The 18,914-nt window shown below is 43.7% G+C and overlaps 1 protein-coding gene across 1 annotated transcript; it reads left to right on the top strand.

Moving 5' to 3' along the window:
* The first annotated feature begins 243 nt into the window (after positions 1–243).
* CUTAL (cutA divalent cation tolerance like) lies at positions 244–16,597 on the top strand. Its single transcript, XM_005605748.4, has 6 exons — positions 244–490; positions 4,120–4,268; positions 9,463–9,522; positions 11,170–11,215; positions 11,472–11,521; positions 14,796–16,597. Exons 1-6 carry the CDS (start codon positions 422–424, stop codon positions 14,896–14,898), a joined length of 477 nt encoding a protein of 158 aa, XP_005605805.1. The 5' UTR covers positions 244–421; the 3' UTR covers positions 14,899–16,597.
* The last annotated feature ends 2,317 nt before the right edge of the window (positions 16,598–18,914 follow it).

The raw sequence follows: 18,914 nt of genomic DNA on the forward strand, positions 1-18,914 counted from the left end.
TTTGCATATGTGTATTATTGTTTGTGCGCTGTGGTTTCTGAAGGTTTTATGTATCTAAGAAACTTAGATCTTTTTATCTGTACATCTCTGGGGAGTTCAGAGGTTTTTTTTTTTTTTTTTTTTAGTTGTTAGAGTGGGGAGGGAAAATTAGGATTTTTATTTTTGTAGGAGTTGTAGATCTGCATGTGGTGCTTGGGTTTTGTGTTTCTAGAGAGTTGCCCAGTGAAAATTACTCCCTCTTGCCCCGCCCCGTGCACTGCCTCCTTCCGGCTAGCCTGTCTGGGGCCTGGTGGGGTGAGGGCCCAGCAGCAGGTGGTGAGGGGAGAGGGCAGTTGAGGCCCTCAGTGCCCGCCCACCAGTCGGCAGCTCAGCCTGGGGCTGTAGATCCCCAGGGCTGTGCTGCTCAATTACCAGCGACGCCATGGACAAGCTGGGCTCACGGTGCCCTCTGCCAGGCTACCCGCGGCCCTCTGTCTTTATATGCCTCCTGGTGAGTGCCCCACGCTCCGACGCTACGAACCCCCTCAGCCCAAACCTCTAGTCTGAGGACTGAGGGAAGAAGGCGCGTTTCTCTTTAGTGCTCCTGGGATTTTGAGCTGGGGGCAGGCAGGTAGAGGGTGGATGGTAAAGTCCCTGGAGACACCACCGGTGTCTTGGAGATTGTGGCGTGGTTCTGAAGGTTACCTTGTGAGGAGGAGTGACTGGGCTGTGTTTCGTTGCCAGGGTGGTCGGAGAGGGGAAGGGGTGTCTGCTAGTGAGTTCTCGTCTAGATTCCTTTTCTCTTTGTATTGCAGTTACGGTCTTGTTTTTCTGTATTTTTCTGGGGGCTTTGTTTTTGCATTTCTGAAATATCTTACAATGTTAAAGTTGGAAATGACTACAGAGTGTCTCCAGTGGTGGTACCCAGGGGTCTAGCCCAGCTCTGCTGCTCACTTTTTGGGTAATTTTGTTCCCTTATTTTCCTCATCTGTAAAAATGGGCACAAATGAGTGGCCCTTAACCTTTTTGGGATTGTAATTTTTCTTGAATTTTTTGGGAGAAAGTTCTGAATTTGCACCCAAGGAAAATGTATAGATAAACACGAAAGTTGCATTCACTTTCAGAGTATTCACGGATTCTTTAAAACTAGGATGGCAAGTATAGAACCACTAGGTGGTTTCTGAGGCCCCTTCTCCCTAACAGACTGTAAAGTCAACCATAACCTCCTAAAGGCTCTGCAAATACTCCAGGACAAAAAAAGGAAAGAGGCAAAACGAAACATGAAATAATCCAAAGATACGTAAAATGTTTGAAAAGAACATAAAATTAGAAAAATACAGTAAAAGACATAAATATGAAAATGTTATAAAAACTTTAAAAAATTATAGTAGATCTTTTCCCATTATAATGTCTCTCCTAGGGAATATTGTGATGTGTGTATTTTCCATCAATTTTGCATTCATATAATGTTGCTTTCTCACATATTGTGGTCCACTCTTGGTTCCAAACTGAACTTTCATGCCGATACTTTGTTGATATGGTCCACAAATGTTTCTCAAGTCCATACTCCATGCCAGGGGTTGTAAAGTGCTGGAAATACAGAAGTAAATGAGACTGAAGAGCACATGTCCAATGCGGGAACCATGTGTAAACAACTGTCTGTATTTCAGTTTGATCAATGGTACAACAGAGGGATGTTTAGCAGCAGTACTGGCCTCTCCCCGCTAAATGCCAATGGCATCTCCTCCCCAGTCATGACAGTGAAAATTCTCTCCAGATATTGCCACATGTCCCCTGGGGGGCAAAATTGCCCTGAGTTGAGAACCACTGGATTAAGTGAAGCTGAAATGACCCTACTAGATCAATTCCTAGTCAATTTTCCTTGCAGTTCAGGGAGCCTAGAATGGGAGGCAGGAGTCTTGGATTCAAGTCTTGGTTCTGACACAGAGTTTCTGTATGTTCTGCTTCAGTTACCTTACCTGTTAAATTAAGGGTTGTCTTAGATACTACCTGAGGGCCCATTTGCCTCTTAGTATTTTGACTATGAGTTCATATAAGAGTTTCAGTACATTTTAGGTGAGTTTATATTTAATCCTGTTAGCTCTGTTTTCCAGTGATACCTGCTGTCTGAAATGCCCCAGATCTTCCCTAGGAATGGTCTTTTTGTTTGGGGGACAGGCCATTGCTCCTTTTGTGTAGAGTCTTTGCTGGAAGCCACCTTGGAGTCGTGTAGTTGACACCTTACAGTGTTCCAATATGTCCAGTTCTCTACTAAAAGCACTGTTAACAGTGGGTGACCCAAAAAGCCCTACTTACTTCCCTACTTATTGAGACCTACTTAGTCTCAGTAACAAGTATCTTGCTTGTGGATTAATTCACTAGTCTACAAGTATTTATTGAGAAACTGCTGTGTGCCGTGTTACAGTGGGGATACAGTGATGAGCAAGGGACCGTCCCTTCCCTTATTGAATTAGTGATTACAAATTGTTTTTCCTATCTTGTTTGAACCCATGGCAACTCTGAGGTAGGCAGCACAAGTGTCGTGATCTCCAATTTCTAGATAACATTTACAGAAGGGAGAAGCAACTTGTCGAAGGCCACAGGCAGTTAGCAGTACTGGCACTAGGATTTAAATCCTACTCTCTTGTGCTTTTGTTTTTTCCTAGAGTCTGATTGAGTTGTCATTAAAAAATATGCACAATAAAAGCTTCATTGGTTTAGTTCAGAGAACTAGTGTGTTGAATTGTAGGTGTTGGTGGAGGTAGTGGGAGGGAATGAGAAACCCAACCCAGACAGGCCTCTAGTCAAACTGAAGCTAAAGACATAAAAACGCTACTCAGGCTCTGCCAAGAAGTAGGAGCCAGGGCCCAGGCGATAATGTCATAGAAGTGGGAGGACAGAGGTTTATTTGAGCAAGACATGCGTCCTGGGCTGGGAGGCAGGAGAAGCACACTCTTGTTCAGTCTTGCCTGAGTCACAGTGGGACTCCTTGCTATTTGCCTCCCTCCCTATTAATGGCTCCATTATATCCTCCAAGCAGAGAACCCTGGAATGGAAGATGTTCTCCAGTTCTTTTCACTTCCTCTTATTTTAAATGTTTATCATTAAAATAGTAAGACAAATTATATGTTGAATGTCTTTTCCTCTCACATTGTCACTGCCATTTTCTTAGCTCAGGATCTTAATGTCTTTTTCCTGGATCATTGTAAGGGCCTTTGAAGTAGACTGTCTTCTGGTCACTCCCCATCCTCCCTGCCATTACTCTGCTCAGCTTGACCATATTATTATTCTCCTACTTAAAAACCTCCAAAAGTACCCTGTTGCTTGAGTGTAAACCTCAGACTCCTTAGCCTGACCCTTTTCTTTACAATTCCAGCCAGCCTCGTTTCCTCCTGATTAACCCACAGATTAAGACCCATGCAGACTAGATATCTCATCTGTCCTTAAGTATCTCTTGAGTTTGTATGCATTGTTTGCTTAGAGTGCCTCCCTCTCCTTTTGTAATCCTGTTTACTATTTCAGATCCAACTGAGGGGGTACCTGCTCTTTGAAGCCTTTTCTTACTCCCTCAAGTAGAGCCTTCCTCTTGGTCCCCCCCAGCTCTCAGTTACAGTAGCACAGGTCACATTGCTTTAGAATTAGGCTACCTTTTCCACTAGGCTATCCACAGCACTTGGCACATCTACAAATGAGTGAAGGTGAAACTAACTCCCTGAAATATCAGTAGATGTCCGAGTTTATCATTCATAATAATCTCCATAGGTTGATGGCAGTTCAGTGGATGCCAGTTGGTGTTACGTCTATCCAGCAATTTTGTACAATAAGAATGAATTTCAAGACATCCAGACTTGAGTCCTTCTCCTGGCTTCACCAATTAAGAGCTATGTGATTTTGAGAAAGTTTCTAGATTTCTGAGCCTCTGTTTTTTTTATCATCTGCAAAATGCAGAGGCATGAAATATCTAGGCATGAAAACTTTGTTTAAGCATTAAAGCTCAGTACAGATCCCAGGAATTATTTTGTGGATGGGGAACAGGGATGAAAAAATGATGCCCAGCCTTGGTTCCAGTCGGCTTGAGCTGGCAGATAGTGAATTGGCCATGTCACTGCTGACCTGTGCTTTTCTTTTCCCATCATGTAGATCCTGATAGCTTCTTTCCTCACATACCCTATGCTCAAGACCCTTAGCCTGCAGCTCCATTCAACTGTCACCGGCAGCTATGTCTCCGGCACTTACTCCATTGTCTTTGTCAACTGTCCCAACGAACAAATTGCCAGAGATATTGCCAGGTATGGTGAAGGGGCTTATGTGCTGCCTCACGAGGCTTGGGGGGGCTCTCAGGATGCTCCAGAGGGGTCACTTTTGGGCCCTTCTTTTGCTCCTGACAACCCTGTCTGTCCAGTGATGAACTACACAGCTGTCTGCTTGGGGTGATGTAAGGAGCATGGCTGAATGATTCCCCCAGAAGATCGTGAAAATGCTGAGTGGCGCATGGGGGCATGTAAGGGATGTGAGGCCCAGGGAGATAGGTAGCTCGCCCTACATGTTAAGGTAAGAGAACAGTGGAACCCTGCAGGCTGAGGGTTTAAGTCTGATTCCTGGCCCAGCTCTCTTTCTCCTTGGAGGTAACCTCTTTGCCCAATCTTGGAGGCACTCACTGTGACAAGTGAGGAGGAGGAGGCCGTTCCAAGTATTTGGCAAATTTCTGAAAGCAGCTGTGGTGTGGCAGAAAGAGCACTGGACTTGTAATCAAGTTTTAATCTTGGCCCTGCCACTTTCTAACCATGTGACCTTGGGCAAATTGCTTCCCTTTTGTAAGAATTGGTTTTAATGCTTAATTAGTTTAAGAATTAAGCTTAATTAATTTAATGCTTAATTAAACTAATTTAGTTTTAAAATTATAAAATGGGATAATGCCACCTACCTCACAGGATTGTTGTGAGATTAAATGATATGAAATACGTACAGTCCTTACCCCAGTAACTTGAATGTAGTAGATGCTCAGTAAATGTGTGTTGTATCTGAATTTCCCCCCTTCCCTCCTCTTTAGAGCTGTAGCTTTGAAGAGGGTTAGTGGGGCTGGAGGGTATTGGATATGGCTCCTTGCCCCCTTTCGTCTTGCTCCTCAACTCAGCATTCTTGAAGTTTGATGATAGACAAAGTTAAAGTGTTTTAAGATGTTGAATCTGATCTTTGTGGGCATACAGCCTCCAAATCGTTGGTCACCGGTTAACTTTCATTTAATTCTGTCTTTTCTGCTCCCAAGCAGAGTGTCTATTTTTCCCTCATTAATATATTACCTTTGGAGAATAGCTCTTATCTAAAAGAACCTATGATTACTTCAGAAATATGACTATAGTATTTAGCAGCTAGGAATTGAAATCCCTTCTGATGCTTCTGGTATATCCAGGGTCCCTGCTGAATTGTCTGGACCCCTGGATTAGCCACTCTGGGTCCTGTCAGAGAACAACTTCAACTGACATCTGTGAGGCTGGGTATTGGGAGGAAACGCCTGTATTCTAACCAGTTGAAAGGCCGGTACAGGTAAATGGATCAGCATGAGCTTGGAGAGAGGTCTCTGTTGTCTTCTTGCATCCATGGTTGCTGATGAGAAGCCTGGTGTTTATTGGGGTCTCACTCCTTTGTAGGTAATGCTTTTTCTCTCTGATAGTTTTTAGGATTTTCTCTGTCTCAATGTTCAACTATTAATTTGTTAAATATTCTCTCTATTCTTTCTGTGTCCTTTTCCTCGAACTCCTTTTAGGTTGATGTTGAATTTGTTCTTATGACTGAACTTTATTTTTCTGTTCCCTTATTCTGCATACTGGGAGAATTTCTGTGCCCAGTCTTCTCTCTTATTTGTTTTTCAGCTGTGTCTATTTTGCTATTCAGCCCTTATATTGAGTTTTTTGTTTAAATGATTGTAGTTTTCCTTTTTAAGATTTCTAATTGTTTTTTTAACAACCAAATGCTTTTGTTTCATAATTATCTGATCTTATTTTGTGGATGCAATTACCTTGCATTATCTTTCTGTGGATATTAATTATTTTAATTTTATTTTTTTCCAGCTTTATTGAAATATAGTTGACATATAACATTGTGTAAGTTTAAGGTGTGCAACACGATGATTTTATATACATACATATTGTGAAATCATTACCCAAATAGGATTAGTTAACACATCCATCACCTCAGTTACCTTTTTTTGTCATGAGAACTTTTAAGATCTACTCTTCTAGCAACTTTCAAGTATAGGTAATTATACTTATTTTAAAATCTTGGTTTTGAGTGTTTTATTAACTGTTTTTCATCTTATCTAAATTCTTTGGTTTGTTGAGTTTTTGTCTCTCTTGGTATTGACTTTCCTCAAATACTTGGTGATTCTTAATTGTAACCTCTCTCATCTTTTTAGTTGTGCTTGTGGGGAGCTACAGGAACAGCTGCAAGGAATTGGTGTCAGGCAGCACTGTTTTCAGTGTGAGGGTGGGTTGTGGGGACAGTCTACTGGCTGGGGTAGCCTAGTAACTGGTCTTCTGGGCGTGAATTCTCCCTTTTGTCCTTGGCTGTCACCAGCCACTAGGACACTGTTTTGCCTTTTCACCCAGAGTTCCCACTCTCACAGCTTCTGCCTAGAGACAAACACCCCATTACTGTTGCCTCGGCCATGACAGATTTAGGGGGTCCTCCTGCTCCAGCTGTGGCATTCCACCTATTTACTTTGATGGTTGCCTCCCATTTCTTGCCTGCTCTGGTGCCCACCCCCTCCAGATACAGACTGTTGCTCACATCTTCTGTGGTGGTCCCCTTGCACGTGCCCATGCCTGTCTCAGGGCTGCCTTTTATTCTTTGGGGCTTCCTCATAGTTGCTGATATATAAAGCTTTCTCCTACTGTGTTCTGGCATGGTTAATTAATAAATATTTTCTGTCGTTTCTAGGGTTTGGTGTAAAAGGAGAGACTGTAGTGTGTGTTCAGTCCGCCAAGCTGAACTGGAAATCTAAAGTGGAGTCTTTAGTGGTGTGGCTGTGGAGCTCTCACCTCAGCCTGTTCTGTCCAGTATTTTTTATTAATGATTCCAATAGAAGAGAGGCAAACAGGTTTAGTTCCCAGGATTTGTAGGAGAGTAACTGGCTATGTGGTGAGGAAGGCCCCACAGGTGTTAGCTGGCAGGCACCCCAGGTTTAGCTACAGAACTGGTGCTGGGACCAGGTCTTTCAGCTCCAGTTTAGTGTTCTTTAGAGTTTCGTCTGCTGCTTCTCCATTCTGGTTCAGTTCAGTTCTGGTGCCTGACCATGTTCTTAGCTCTCTTCATTGACAGACACATTCTAAATTAGAAAAATCTCTTGGGGCCAGGCTGAAAATCCTGAATCTTGAATCGTGAGACCTGGATTCTAGTGTTCTCTTGGATGCCAACACCACATATGACCTTAGACAAGTCTTTTTTCTCTGGGCTTCAATCTTATATGTGGAGAGGGGGAATGGGATTAGGCCATAGTCACAAACACAAATAGCTATAGGCAGGTAACTTAAATGAGTCAAGTGGGCAGGGGTGTAATGGTGAAGGCTGGTGGTAGATAGCAACCCTTACTCTTTCTAGGTGTTGTGGGGAAAGAGCAATGGAAACTGTGTTGACCTGAGAAGCATGTGTCATGCCTATAGCACTGCTCAGCTCTAGCTAAATGTGGCCTTGTAGGACTGCAGGTCCCATGTTATAAGACTTATTTTTTGGTGAGAGGCTAGATAATCTGTATTTTTTGAATGTGAAATATCCTGATAGTAAGTATTGGTAACAAAGTCAAGATTTTTTTAAATGCCCTGAGAGCCAAACCGTGTACCCGGTCTGTGAGCCCCTAGTCTGTGAACCTTGCGATTTCTAGAGGCCCTAGCAGCACTACACATCTATCCTCTGCTTTCCTCAGAGGAGCATGAGGGCCTGAGCTGCTGGCCTTGAGTGTGTGTGTCTTTTATCTGTCAGCTTGTGTGTTCTCTCTTGCTCTTGCTCCCTCTCTTCCTGTCTCTCTCTTTTTCTTTGGCCATAGGGGCTTTTTGAATAACACAGTCCACCACAGTTCTACAGTCTTCTGCCCAAGGACAGGTTGCCATGACCAGTTTACACTCGCAAAGAGATTGCAAAGGGCCTGGGAGGCAATGGGTTATTTTTTCTAGAGGTTGAACTGGCTGTCTGTGTTTGCATGCCACCTTCAGAACCAATAAAATGTAATTCCTCAGCGGATGATTGAGTGATCAAGACTTGCAGCAGTTGCTTAACAGATTTGTGCCATGTGCTTCTCCTTATGGCCAGGGATTTATTTAGCTCCTGGAACTTTCCAAGGGAATGAGGGTGGTGGTAATGCCCCATTAATGTGGAGCCTTAAATAGAGCATTGTGCAACCTGGAACTCAAGGGAAGAGAAAGTAGGTCAGTTCTCTTGGCAGCAGCTGAGGAAAGGAGGGATCAGTGAGCAGGGCTCAGATGTGTTTATTTGGCAGGGTGCAAGCACTTCAGAGAACAGAGACCGGGTTCCCTTGGCTGCCTAAGACCTGAGAAAGCTTTGTCAGAGTCTGCCTGATGCTGAGGGCTTGAGGTTTTGATGCTTGGAAACATTTCTTTGCATCAATGACTTGGTGATGCTCCTGGTTCTGTGACACCTGTACTAGTTTAAGCACATTTTATTGTGTTCACCAGGGCTTTGCATAGGGATCAGAGACTATCAGATCAGTAATTCCAACTTGTGGTCTGTCAAAAAAACAACTTAGAGATCTGCAAAGCTGATGATTGTGCTCTTAGGGCTATGCTAGAAAGCTTTACAAAAATAAAAGGTGAAAAGAGCCTATATTTGCCAAAGACAAACACAGGATATAATGCTTTTTTTGCTTTTACTTGTAGTTGTATCAGTTCTATGTGGTCACACAGGTATCTACAGATCTTGAGCACTGAGTGTCAGCCTGACGCATGTCTGAGAGATAAAAGCAGGAGAAGGTGGCATAATAAAACGAGTTCTCGGCGGTGAAAAGACTGACTGACGCACTCCTCTCATTGTACAGCAGGAGAATCGGGTTGAGTGAGAGGGACATGCCTATCCTGGATAGGTGCTCACATACTTATTCCTGGAAGGAAAGAGAACACTTGCATAGGTCACACAGCCATCCTACTAAAGGGCCAGGAATGGAATCCAGCTCTTCTTGTTTCTGTCCAGTGTTAATTCCTGTTCCTCAAGCAGACTGGGCCTGTCCTTAAAACTGCCTTCTCAAAGCTGCTTCCCTACTTCTCTCCCCACCCAGGGAAGGACTTAGAACAGCTCTGTCTTCAGAGGCTCTGTGTATGGTGGTTATGGAATGTGTTAGTTTGAGGGGAGAGGGCATTCTAAATGATTATCTACTTAAACTCAGGTTTCCTGGATAATTCCTAGGAGCTCCTGTCCCCTGCCCCTTCTTTAAGATCCTGAACACTTGCCCCAGTGACTGTCACTCTCTCTTTGCTTTAGGGCTATACTGGATAAGAAGCTGGCTGCCTCTGTGAACATCTTACCCAAAGCATCCTCACTGTGAGTTTTGCTATGGTGCGTGGAGTGGGGTGGGAGTGCTAGTTCAGGTCCTGGCTGGTGGAAAGAGCACTGAACTAAGGGGGAATTGTCAGAGAACAACTCAAAGGCATATAATTAATCATCAGTTCACTGTTGATTTGTATTCAAAGGAAATCAACCGGTGGGTTTATGTCATCCAACAAAATCAAAAATAGGTGATGTATAGAGAAGAGAGAAAAAACCCTACACTTTAGGAAGAGTGAATCTTGTTGGTACATTCTTTGTTTAAATCAGTTAGCTTACTGTTAGCAAGTAAGTCAGACTGGCTAGTCTATCCCTGAGAAGGCCAACTAGGGATATCAAAGAAAATAATTTCCATTGCTTTTGGATTCTGTGGAAAAATTTGAGAGTTTAGCATATGTTACAGGCTGTTTCTGTGGATTGTCTGCCTTTCATTTCATTGACATCTTCACTTTAGTTAAGGCTGGTCTGCACCACTCCCCTGATCACAATGTTTCAGCATCCCAGTACCTTCTGGGCAGGTTTATCTTATGTCTTAATCTCTCTCATCAGCCTGTTTCTCATCTTCTTCCTCCCCTCGGGAAAAAAACAAGAGAGAGAGAAATAATGTCTACTCCAAAAGTCAAAACACGAAAGTGCTGTATAATGAAAGCGTGCCCCCCTCCCCCTAAGTGGTGTCATTCCTTCGGTGGCTCACATTATCCATAGCTATGGCTCCCAAGTTTGGCTGTGCTTTAGATTCCTAAGCTCCATGCGAGATCTCACTGAGAGTGAGATCTCTGAATTTTCAAAAAGTTGTATAGGTGATTCACATACAGCCAATCTGAGAACCAGTACTTGGGAACTAGAATAGGATTTCAGCCCAGCAGTCCCTTCATGTGTCCACCCTTCCTTGTAATTGATCCTTTTACCACAGCTCTGTGAGACTGGGCCAATGGCCTCAGTCGTCTTAGACTTGCCCTGGGTCAATGTGTATATTCTTAAGCCAAATTTCTTTCCATTCCCATGATGCTGTACTGTTCTTATACTCTTTTCTAAACATCATCACTGACTTTGTTTTTAATTTTTGGACCTAATTTTTGGACCTGTTTCCATATCTCATAAGGCTCACTTCTTCATGAAGTCTCCTGTGCTTTTTTTATTATCCATTTGCGGGCACTCAACTTTGAGAGTCAGTGATAAAAGTGGCACCAGTCCAAAGGATGAGGAGGGACCTGGAGGCCATGAGTATAGGATGTGCATTGAAAGAGCTGGAGGTGCCCAGTTTGCAGGAGAGAAAACATAGGCGTTTCTGCAGGGCTGTCCTGAGGTGGTGCTTCATGTGGAAGTTGGGGAAAACAACTGGGAGGTCGATGTTGGCACACTAGAAGAAAAACCGTCACATGTGAAAACCTTAAAGGTAGATGGACTTCTTCAAGAGATGGTGAGCCTCTCACCTCCAGGAATGTTCAGGCAGATGCTAGAAGCGTGCATTAGAATGGTTGGACTAGGTGACCTGTGGGGCCTTCACCAACTCTTGACTTTTTTATATGGGCTCGGAAAGATTTTAAAGTTTCCATCTTAGTAAGTCACCTAGTTGGGGCAGATTTGACGTTTCACTGGGGCCATCTTGTGAGCATGATAATTTGGTTTTGTTCTCTTCTTCAGGTACTTTTGGAATGGAGAAATAGAAGAAGCCACTCAGATCCTGTTGGTGAGTGAGGATGGGGGTATGGGGCCTTGATAGGGGAAGAGTGAGACCAAGTCCTTATTCCTAGGTTTCAGTTACAAATTAGCAAAGATCAACTGATTGAGGTTCTTGCCCCACATAAGATGCCCAAGGTTCATTTGTGAGCCAGTGACAGGGCCTGGTGACCTGGGAGGAATGCTGTCTCCTGAATGGCCAGATGAATGAGCAGCTGCAAAGCTGAGGCCCTAAGGCAGTGATTTTTTTTTTTTTCGTTTTACAGTTGATAAAGACAAAGACTTCCAAGGTACACATGCTGTCCAGCTACATCAGGTAATGCTTACATCTCTTCTCAGCCAGGGACATGCTGGGGACTAAGTGAATGAGCATGAAAAGCAGGAGACTTAGAGCGTAGTCACCAGCCTCCCATATGACCGTGTCCCTGTCTCTCAGATTCTCCATCTATAAAATGAGAGGCTAGAATGAGTTAGTTTAAACGAGTAGTTCTCAAAATTTTGGTCTTAGGATCCCTTTATACTTTTCAAAATTATTGAGGACCCAAAAGAGCTTTGTTTATGTGGGTTACATCAGTGGTTACTAATTAGAAATTAAAACAGAAATTAAAAAAATACTTTTAGTTCATTTAAAATAATAGTAATACAGCTATATAGTAACATAATATGTGAACATAATATATATTAACATAATATAGATAACATACTATATATTAACATGTATAACTGTAATATATGCAGTTATATGTTAACATAAATAATGCATTTTTATGGAAAGTAACCATATTTTCCAAAAAACAAAAAAGTGAGAAGAATGGCATCATTTTACATTTTTGCAAAATCTGGCTTAGTAAGAAAGCTGGATCTCCTCAGAAGCATCTTTAAGTATTGGGACACTTTTAAGCTCTGGAGATAAATTCAAGCTTTCCCAACTTCTAATTTTTGCTTGAAAACATGACTTGTTTCATTGACAGGAAATGATGTAAATTTTCCTTTGAATGGTGGGCCTACTTTGTTCATAGGTGAGAAATGTCTACCCTAATGCTCAAACCTGAGTAACCATAATTTGCAAAAGTGACAGATAAATGATGGTTGCTCAGGCTTGAAAGTAAAATGGTGCTCAAGTCTCGTTTAGCTTGTGACTCACACAATCAGACAAGTTTAAGACAACATTGAGCTCACGTATATAGCAGAAGTGCTGTATTTGTGCTTCCCATTTTGTTACATAGAACGTTAAAAAGACATACTCAAGGGTCGAAATTTAATAAAATTAGTAACTTTTACCACTTGATTATGGATGTTCTTAAGTGAATTTGACTTAAAAATTTTTTTTTTTTAACTTTATTTTTTTTTGAGGACGATTAGCCCTGAGCTAACATCTGCTGCCGATTGTCCTCTTTTTGCTGAGGAAGACTGGCCCTGAGCTAACATCTGTGCCCATCTTCCTCTATTTTATATGTGGGACGCCTGCCAAAGAATGGCATGCCAAGTGGTGCCTTGTCCGCACCCGGGATCCGAACCGGCGAACCCTAGGCCACCGAAGCGGAACGTGTGCATTTAACTGCTGCGCCGTGGGGCCAGCCCCAAATTTGACTTTTTTAAAATGCAAGTGGGTGATGGGGGAGAATACAGTGATCGGTAGTACAGTTTGGTGCCGTTGTCTTGAGCATGCTAAGGTGCCAGCAGTTTCACCCATCATAGCTTTTGCACCATCAGTGCAAATGTCAACATAGTGAAAAGATAAATTAAAAGTTACTATTATTGTGACAATAGTTTTGGCCTCATGGACTTCCTGAAAGAGTCTTGGAGTTCCCTAGGGGTCAGTGGACCCCACCTTGAGACCCACTGGTCTATATCCTAATCATGCAAAGTGTGCTTTTTGGAATAATTGGCATCACCTAGAAGCTTGCTAGAACTGCAGAATCTCATGCTCACCCCAAACCTACCGAATCAGACTACAGTTTAACAAGATCTCCAGATGATTCCTATGCACATTAAAAACTTGAGAAGCACTGGTCTAAACTAGTGGTTCTTGATGCTGGTTACTGTAGTCACTTGGAGACATTTTTCAAATTACCAGTTTAGGCCCCATCGCTCAGATTCCAACTTAATTCATCTGGAATGGGGATGAGTATGGTGTTCTTCAAAAGCACCCAGATTGACTCGCATGTGCAACCAGGGATGCAAGGCACCTATCTGCTGATAAAAACCCTTTTCCTCTTCACTTCTTAGGGACTCAGGGTTCTGTGAATATATGGCGATAGCCAGCTCTCAAGTCTAGCAGTACAGAAGGCCCTCAGAGGTGTGGGAATAAGGCACCCTTAGTAGAACCAGCACTGTTGAGAAATGACAGCTTAACTGGTGAGGGACAGCTTCAGGGTTAAAAGGGTGAACCCCAAATCTTGATTGCCAGAGTCACGTTCTGGCTCCTCCATTTGCCAGTTGTAGCATAATTGCATGCAAATTACTTAGACTTTCTGTGCCTCAGTTCCCCCGTCTATAAAATGGGATCATACTAGTACCTTGGGTTGTTATGCATTTTGGAATGAATCTATGTGAAATGTAAACTTGAAGTGCTGTATCAGTGTCAGCTCTTACTACTAAAGTGTTAAAAATGTCTTATTCTATATGTCTGAATACAGTATTCAGACATGCACTGAACTCATCTGTCTGTTTATAAAAATATATATACTGGTCTAAGTGTCCATGGAATAAGTTAAGAAAATTCATTATCCTTGGGCACTGGATGAAATTACCCACCTGACTCCAAATCTTTAAGCACCTATACATATGTTGTGATTTATTAAGCATGCTGTCTCATGAGCATTTTACAGTGCCACACTCAGCAAAAAAGAAGAGGATGATTATTACCCCCACTTGACAGATGGGAAACTGAGGCCCAAGGCCCCATGTTACTTCAGTCTGGAAAGTGAAGAGAACTTGCATTGTGTGCTCAGGGCTGGGTGAAAGAGTGGGGAGAAGGGAGAGATTCCTTTTGGTTTGGCTGGTCAAGGAAGATCCCTTGGAAAAGGTCAGTGGTTGAGTTGGGCCTTGAGGAATAGAGAGGCTTTTGATTGATCAACAGGAGCAGAGAGAACTTTGTAGGAGGGGAAGAAAATGCAGAGGTATTGAGGCGGGGCGTTGTTTGGGGAAGGCACAGTGACGAGTGTGGGATGGTAATAAAGACAGTAGCTAACGCTTAATGCATGCATACAGTACCAGTCAGTGTACCAGATCAGCACTCTCTAGACCTCGTCTCATTTAATTCTCAGCAGTCCAGCCATGTAGGTGCTATTTTTAACTCTTCTTTTGTAGGGCCTTTAGAGAAATTAAGCGATTTGTGCATGGTTACATAGCTAGTAAGGGGCATACTCAGAATTTGAACCCATGTCTGTGAGACTCTAAAGCCGTCTGGTCCAACTCACTGCTTGCTGACAGGTGGGAAGCGTAGGCTCAGGAGTGGTGGGCCACGGTCCTGGACAGGGGGCTGCAGCACGTTGCAGAGGGCCTTGAGTGAGGCGGGCCAGTCAGGTTTTATTGCATGGGCTGATTCTAATCATAGTCACTCACAGGGCTCTGCTTTCTTTCTAAAGGTTGGTGCATCCTTTTGAAATCCCAGAGATCTTCAGTCTTCTCATGGACCAAGGAGATGTGCAGTATTTGAAGTGGCTGGAGGAGGGCATGGAGGAGGACTGAGTGGGGGAGGCTTTTTGTGCGTCCTGCTGGCTGCCTCTAGCCTTCATCAGCTGCACTCTGGGAAAGGGGAGGCCTCTTTCTGCCTCCTGGCATCTCTGGATTCCATGTTTTTGTCAGCACAGAGGAGCTAAGTAACTTGTGAAGGCTGAAGGTCCGAGGCTCCTAAGGCTGGAAGAGGAGGCTGGGCCAGTTGGGCCAGGCAAGAACCCAGTGGAACTTTTCTCTGAGTGCTTCATGCTTAAAGGTGGCCAGGGGGTGGGAGGGTGATGATGGCTGTGTGTAGGGATCCAGGGGAGGTGGCAGTGAGGGTGAGGTTTGTCACCTTCTCCTGCAGTCACTGTGCCTACCTCGAGTGCCCAAGATGTAATTCCTCTCCTTCTCAGGAGGAGGAATGGACCTCATGACCTCTTCAGCCAGAACTGTGTGGGATGAATGCACCTTTTGGGAAACTGGCAAGCACTTCATCCAAAAGGATGAATTCCTAATGGTGGAATTTCAGGGACAAGCAGGATTATTTCTCCAGGCGAAAGATGGTGTTTGTTGTTCCAGAGTCTTGAGGAGGTGGGACTGGGAATGGGCCTCAAGAGTTTGTAGGACAAGGGAAACATTAGGGCTTAGACACAGCCTCATGGGTTGGGAGTAGGTCTTGACTCTTCCTGGCCTGAATGTGACAGACAGCAGAAGCTTCTGGGGCCTTTCTCAGTGGAGACACAGGTTCTGAGCCCGCCATACTATTTCACTTGAGCATTGAAGCTGAACATCCTAAAGTAGGAAAGAACCCTGGGGAATTGCTGGACCAGTGTTTTTCAGACTTACTCCACAGAGCCCCAGGGGTTGACAGAAGGTACTCTGGGGGCTGCCTCGGTGTGCGGGTAAGGATATGAGGCCCCCCCACCCATAATTCAACCAGTACAACTGTGCTTTTATTTATGTATTGAGCTCCCTTGTAAGCTTTGGGGTTTTTTTTAAAAGTTTTCTCTGTTAAAAGTTTGTGAACCAGTGGTCTAAGCCAATCTCCATTTTATAGATTCCTAAAGGAAACTGAACTGCACTGAGGTCCAGAAAGGGGGTGACGTGTTGCATTATGAAGGGTACAGCCAGGCCTGCTCGCCCTGTGTCTGGTGCTCTCCTATACCTGCTCCACGGGTCTTAGGGGGAAGAGAGCAGAGAAGGCAGAGCCCTGTGGGGTGAGAAGAGAGACTTGACCAAAGGCCTCTCTGTGCCTCTATCACAAGGTAACCCTCCTTGGGGGAGACCATGGGCAGTTTGGGTAGGGGTCCACAGATATCTGTGGTATCCTGGGCCTTTCTTCCCCGAGGGAAGGGTGTGTGGGAGGGGTTTTGCCTGGCTCTAGTTCTGACACCTCCTGTGCTTCTTGGACCTTAGTTCCTCCGAATATAAAATGGGGGGGGGGGGGGGATCTCCAGGGGCTCTTCTGTGAAGACCTTGTAGGGACTTTAGGCTGAGGCCCTTCCAAAGGTTCAGAGGATCCTATGTTGAGAGCCAGTGGGGATTTTGGAGGACTGCCTCAGGAGAAGAATAAAGAGAATGATAATGGTGGTGTCCCTTTTTACAACAGATGTTTGTGATACATATGAAAATCTTGTGTAAGTGTGAAAATCTTGTGAAAACGTTCTGGGGACCCCAAATGGACTGCCCGTTATTACTTTCAGGATAAAGTCCAATTTCTTGCTTTGGCTTTCTTTTTTCTTTTTTTGGTTTATAACATTGTGTGATTTCAGGTGTACATTATCATATATCAGTTTCTGTATAGACTACATCGTGCTCACCACCAATAGTCTATAGTTTTTATCTGTCTTCGGTCTGGCTTTGAAGGCCCTTCATAACCTTGTCTCCAACTCTGGCAAGTGGATGGCTCCAATATGCTGTGTGATATTACCCCTGATTTCAGGCCATCCCTTCTGCCTGGAGTGCCCTTATGCATGAATGCTCGTGAAACCTGGCTGCTCCTTTGCAAGGCCTGGCTCCCCTGGTTGGAAGGAATCTCTCCTGCTGTGGTGTCCCTGTTATCCTCGTGCACCACAACCAGCCTCCTATTTCTAGAATGTGGGCTGCTCGAGGTCAGGGGCGTGTCTGAATCTATTTGATGTCTTCCACAGGGTTTGGCAAATATTTCCCAAATTGATGTTTAAAGGATATGAATAACTAAAGCTTTCTCTGTAGTCCATAGTTATTTTCTAATTGTTGGAATTGGCAAAATCCAACATTTTTTCCTTGAACTTTCTTAAAGTAGGACTAATTCCAAAGCAGATTTTTCTTTCCCTCTGTGGCCTTCATTGGGTCATTTTCTATGCTGACCGTGCATTGAAAACTGTTGGTGGCCTTCCTTTGCCTCAGTGTCACCGTTGACTATAGGAATGGGAGGGGAGAGGGACAGAACACCAGCTCTCTCTGCCAGGTAGTGTTAGGTTCTTAATTATTTTTACCTTATAACTCAGTGTTCTCATTTTGCAGATGTAACCTGAGATCAGAGAGTGTAAGACACCTAAAATAAGTGTCAGAGCTATGCTCTGAACCCAGTTTTGATTCTAAACCTGCTGCTCTTATTGCCTCTTTCAAAGAGGTTGGATATCTTTCTTTATAGGCCAAAGACCCAGAGAGCCTGCTGTAGCCAACTCTAAAGGAAGTTATTAGTTCTTAAAACATCTATATGGTAAGTTGGTCTGGCACTTAAACATTTATTGCATTGTTTACTTCTCCCCACAGATGTGGAGGTTGGTGATAGTATCTTCACTCTATAGATGAGGGGACAGATTGAGCGTTGTTCAAGGATTTTTAGGGTCTGCATAACTCCAGCTTACATGGTTTGGCCACTAGACCTCACTGTCCTCCTAGAATGATGCTGTGGGAGCTGGGGCCAGGACCTAGACTGGTGTTTCCGTGTGGGAATTCCTTCCCAGCATTTCTCAGGAAATAAATTTTTTTTTTTTAAGATCGGCATCTGAGCTAACATCCGTTACCAATCTTTTTGTTTTTTTTCCCTCCTTCTTCTCCCCAGAGACCCCAAGTACACAGTTGTAGATTCTAGTTGTAGGTCCTTCTGGTTCTGCTATGTGGGATGCCACCTCAGCGTGGCTTGATGAGCGGTGCTAGGTCTGTGCCCAGGATCCGAACTGGTGAAACCCTGGGCCACTGAAGCAGAGTGCACGAATTTAACCACTTGGCCATGGGGCCGGCCCCAGGAAATACATGTTTTTTGTATACAGAATCCCCAGAAAAATCGGTTGAAGAAATGAGAAGAGGCATTATAATTATCCATGAATACCAAAGCCTAAAAGCATAGAGAGGTTACTGGCTTGAAGGGACTCACCTTCATCAAATAAAAAGCAAGAGCAAGAAACACTAACACGTGGAGTTGAAGGTTCAGACAACCAGGACAGGAGCATGCAGGAGAGAAATGGGTACCATCTCCTCAGTCTGGCGTGTGATCGCTGCCCTGTCATATGTGTGTGTGTCAGTAGCCCTGTCTGCTGCAAACCGTGAGTTATTCTTGCCAATGCAGTAAGTTTATACACTGCTATAGTATACTTCACACAAATCCTATCAGCAGTATTCCAAGAAATAAGCTTTGGAAGCAAAATAAATTCTCAGTTTGGCAATTTTGACACATGACCCTGTGTACTGTTAACCCTGCTAGGATATGTGAATGTTAGCATTATTTGAATACTATCCAATAAGGTTCCCTGGCATTTTCTAATGTTTAAATATTCCCTATAGGCCACAGTTCTCTGTAACTACTACTGAGCTTAACATGCCTGTTTGTTAGACACACAGTTTTCAAATATCTACAATGGGGAAAGCGCAGGAAGAATGAAGTATTTTAAGAGTAACTTATGATTGAGGGAATTTTTGAGAATGCTAATTTCTTGCTCCTACATTCCAAAGGTAAATATTTGTTGTAAGTTTGTAAACACTAACCTAGACCACAGAGAACCAGGCACTCCAGCCTGGGGAGGACCACAGAACTTGCACTAGAACCCAGGCCTGACACCTTG

The sequence above is a fragment of the Equus caballus genome, chromosome 25 (genome assembly GCF_041296265.1).
Source record: "Equus caballus isolate H_3958 breed thoroughbred chromosome 25, TB-T2T, whole genome shotgun sequence".
Lineage (NCBI taxonomy): Eukaryota > Metazoa > Chordata > Mammalia > Perissodactyla > Equidae > Equus > Equus caballus.

Coding starts and splice junctions, on each gene's coding strand:
- CUTAL (XM_005605748.4), top strand. CDS start 422: ATGGACAAGCTGGGCTCACGGTGCCCTCTGCCAGGCTACCCGCGGCCC. Junction 491..4,119: donor CTGTCTTTATATGCCTCCTG/GTGAGTGCCCCA, acceptor CCCATCATGTAG/ATCCTGATAGCTTCTTTCCT. Junction 11,216..11,471: donor AAGCCACTCAGATCCTGTTG/GTGAGTGAGGAT, acceptor TTCGTTTTACAG/TTGATAAAGACAAAGACTTC.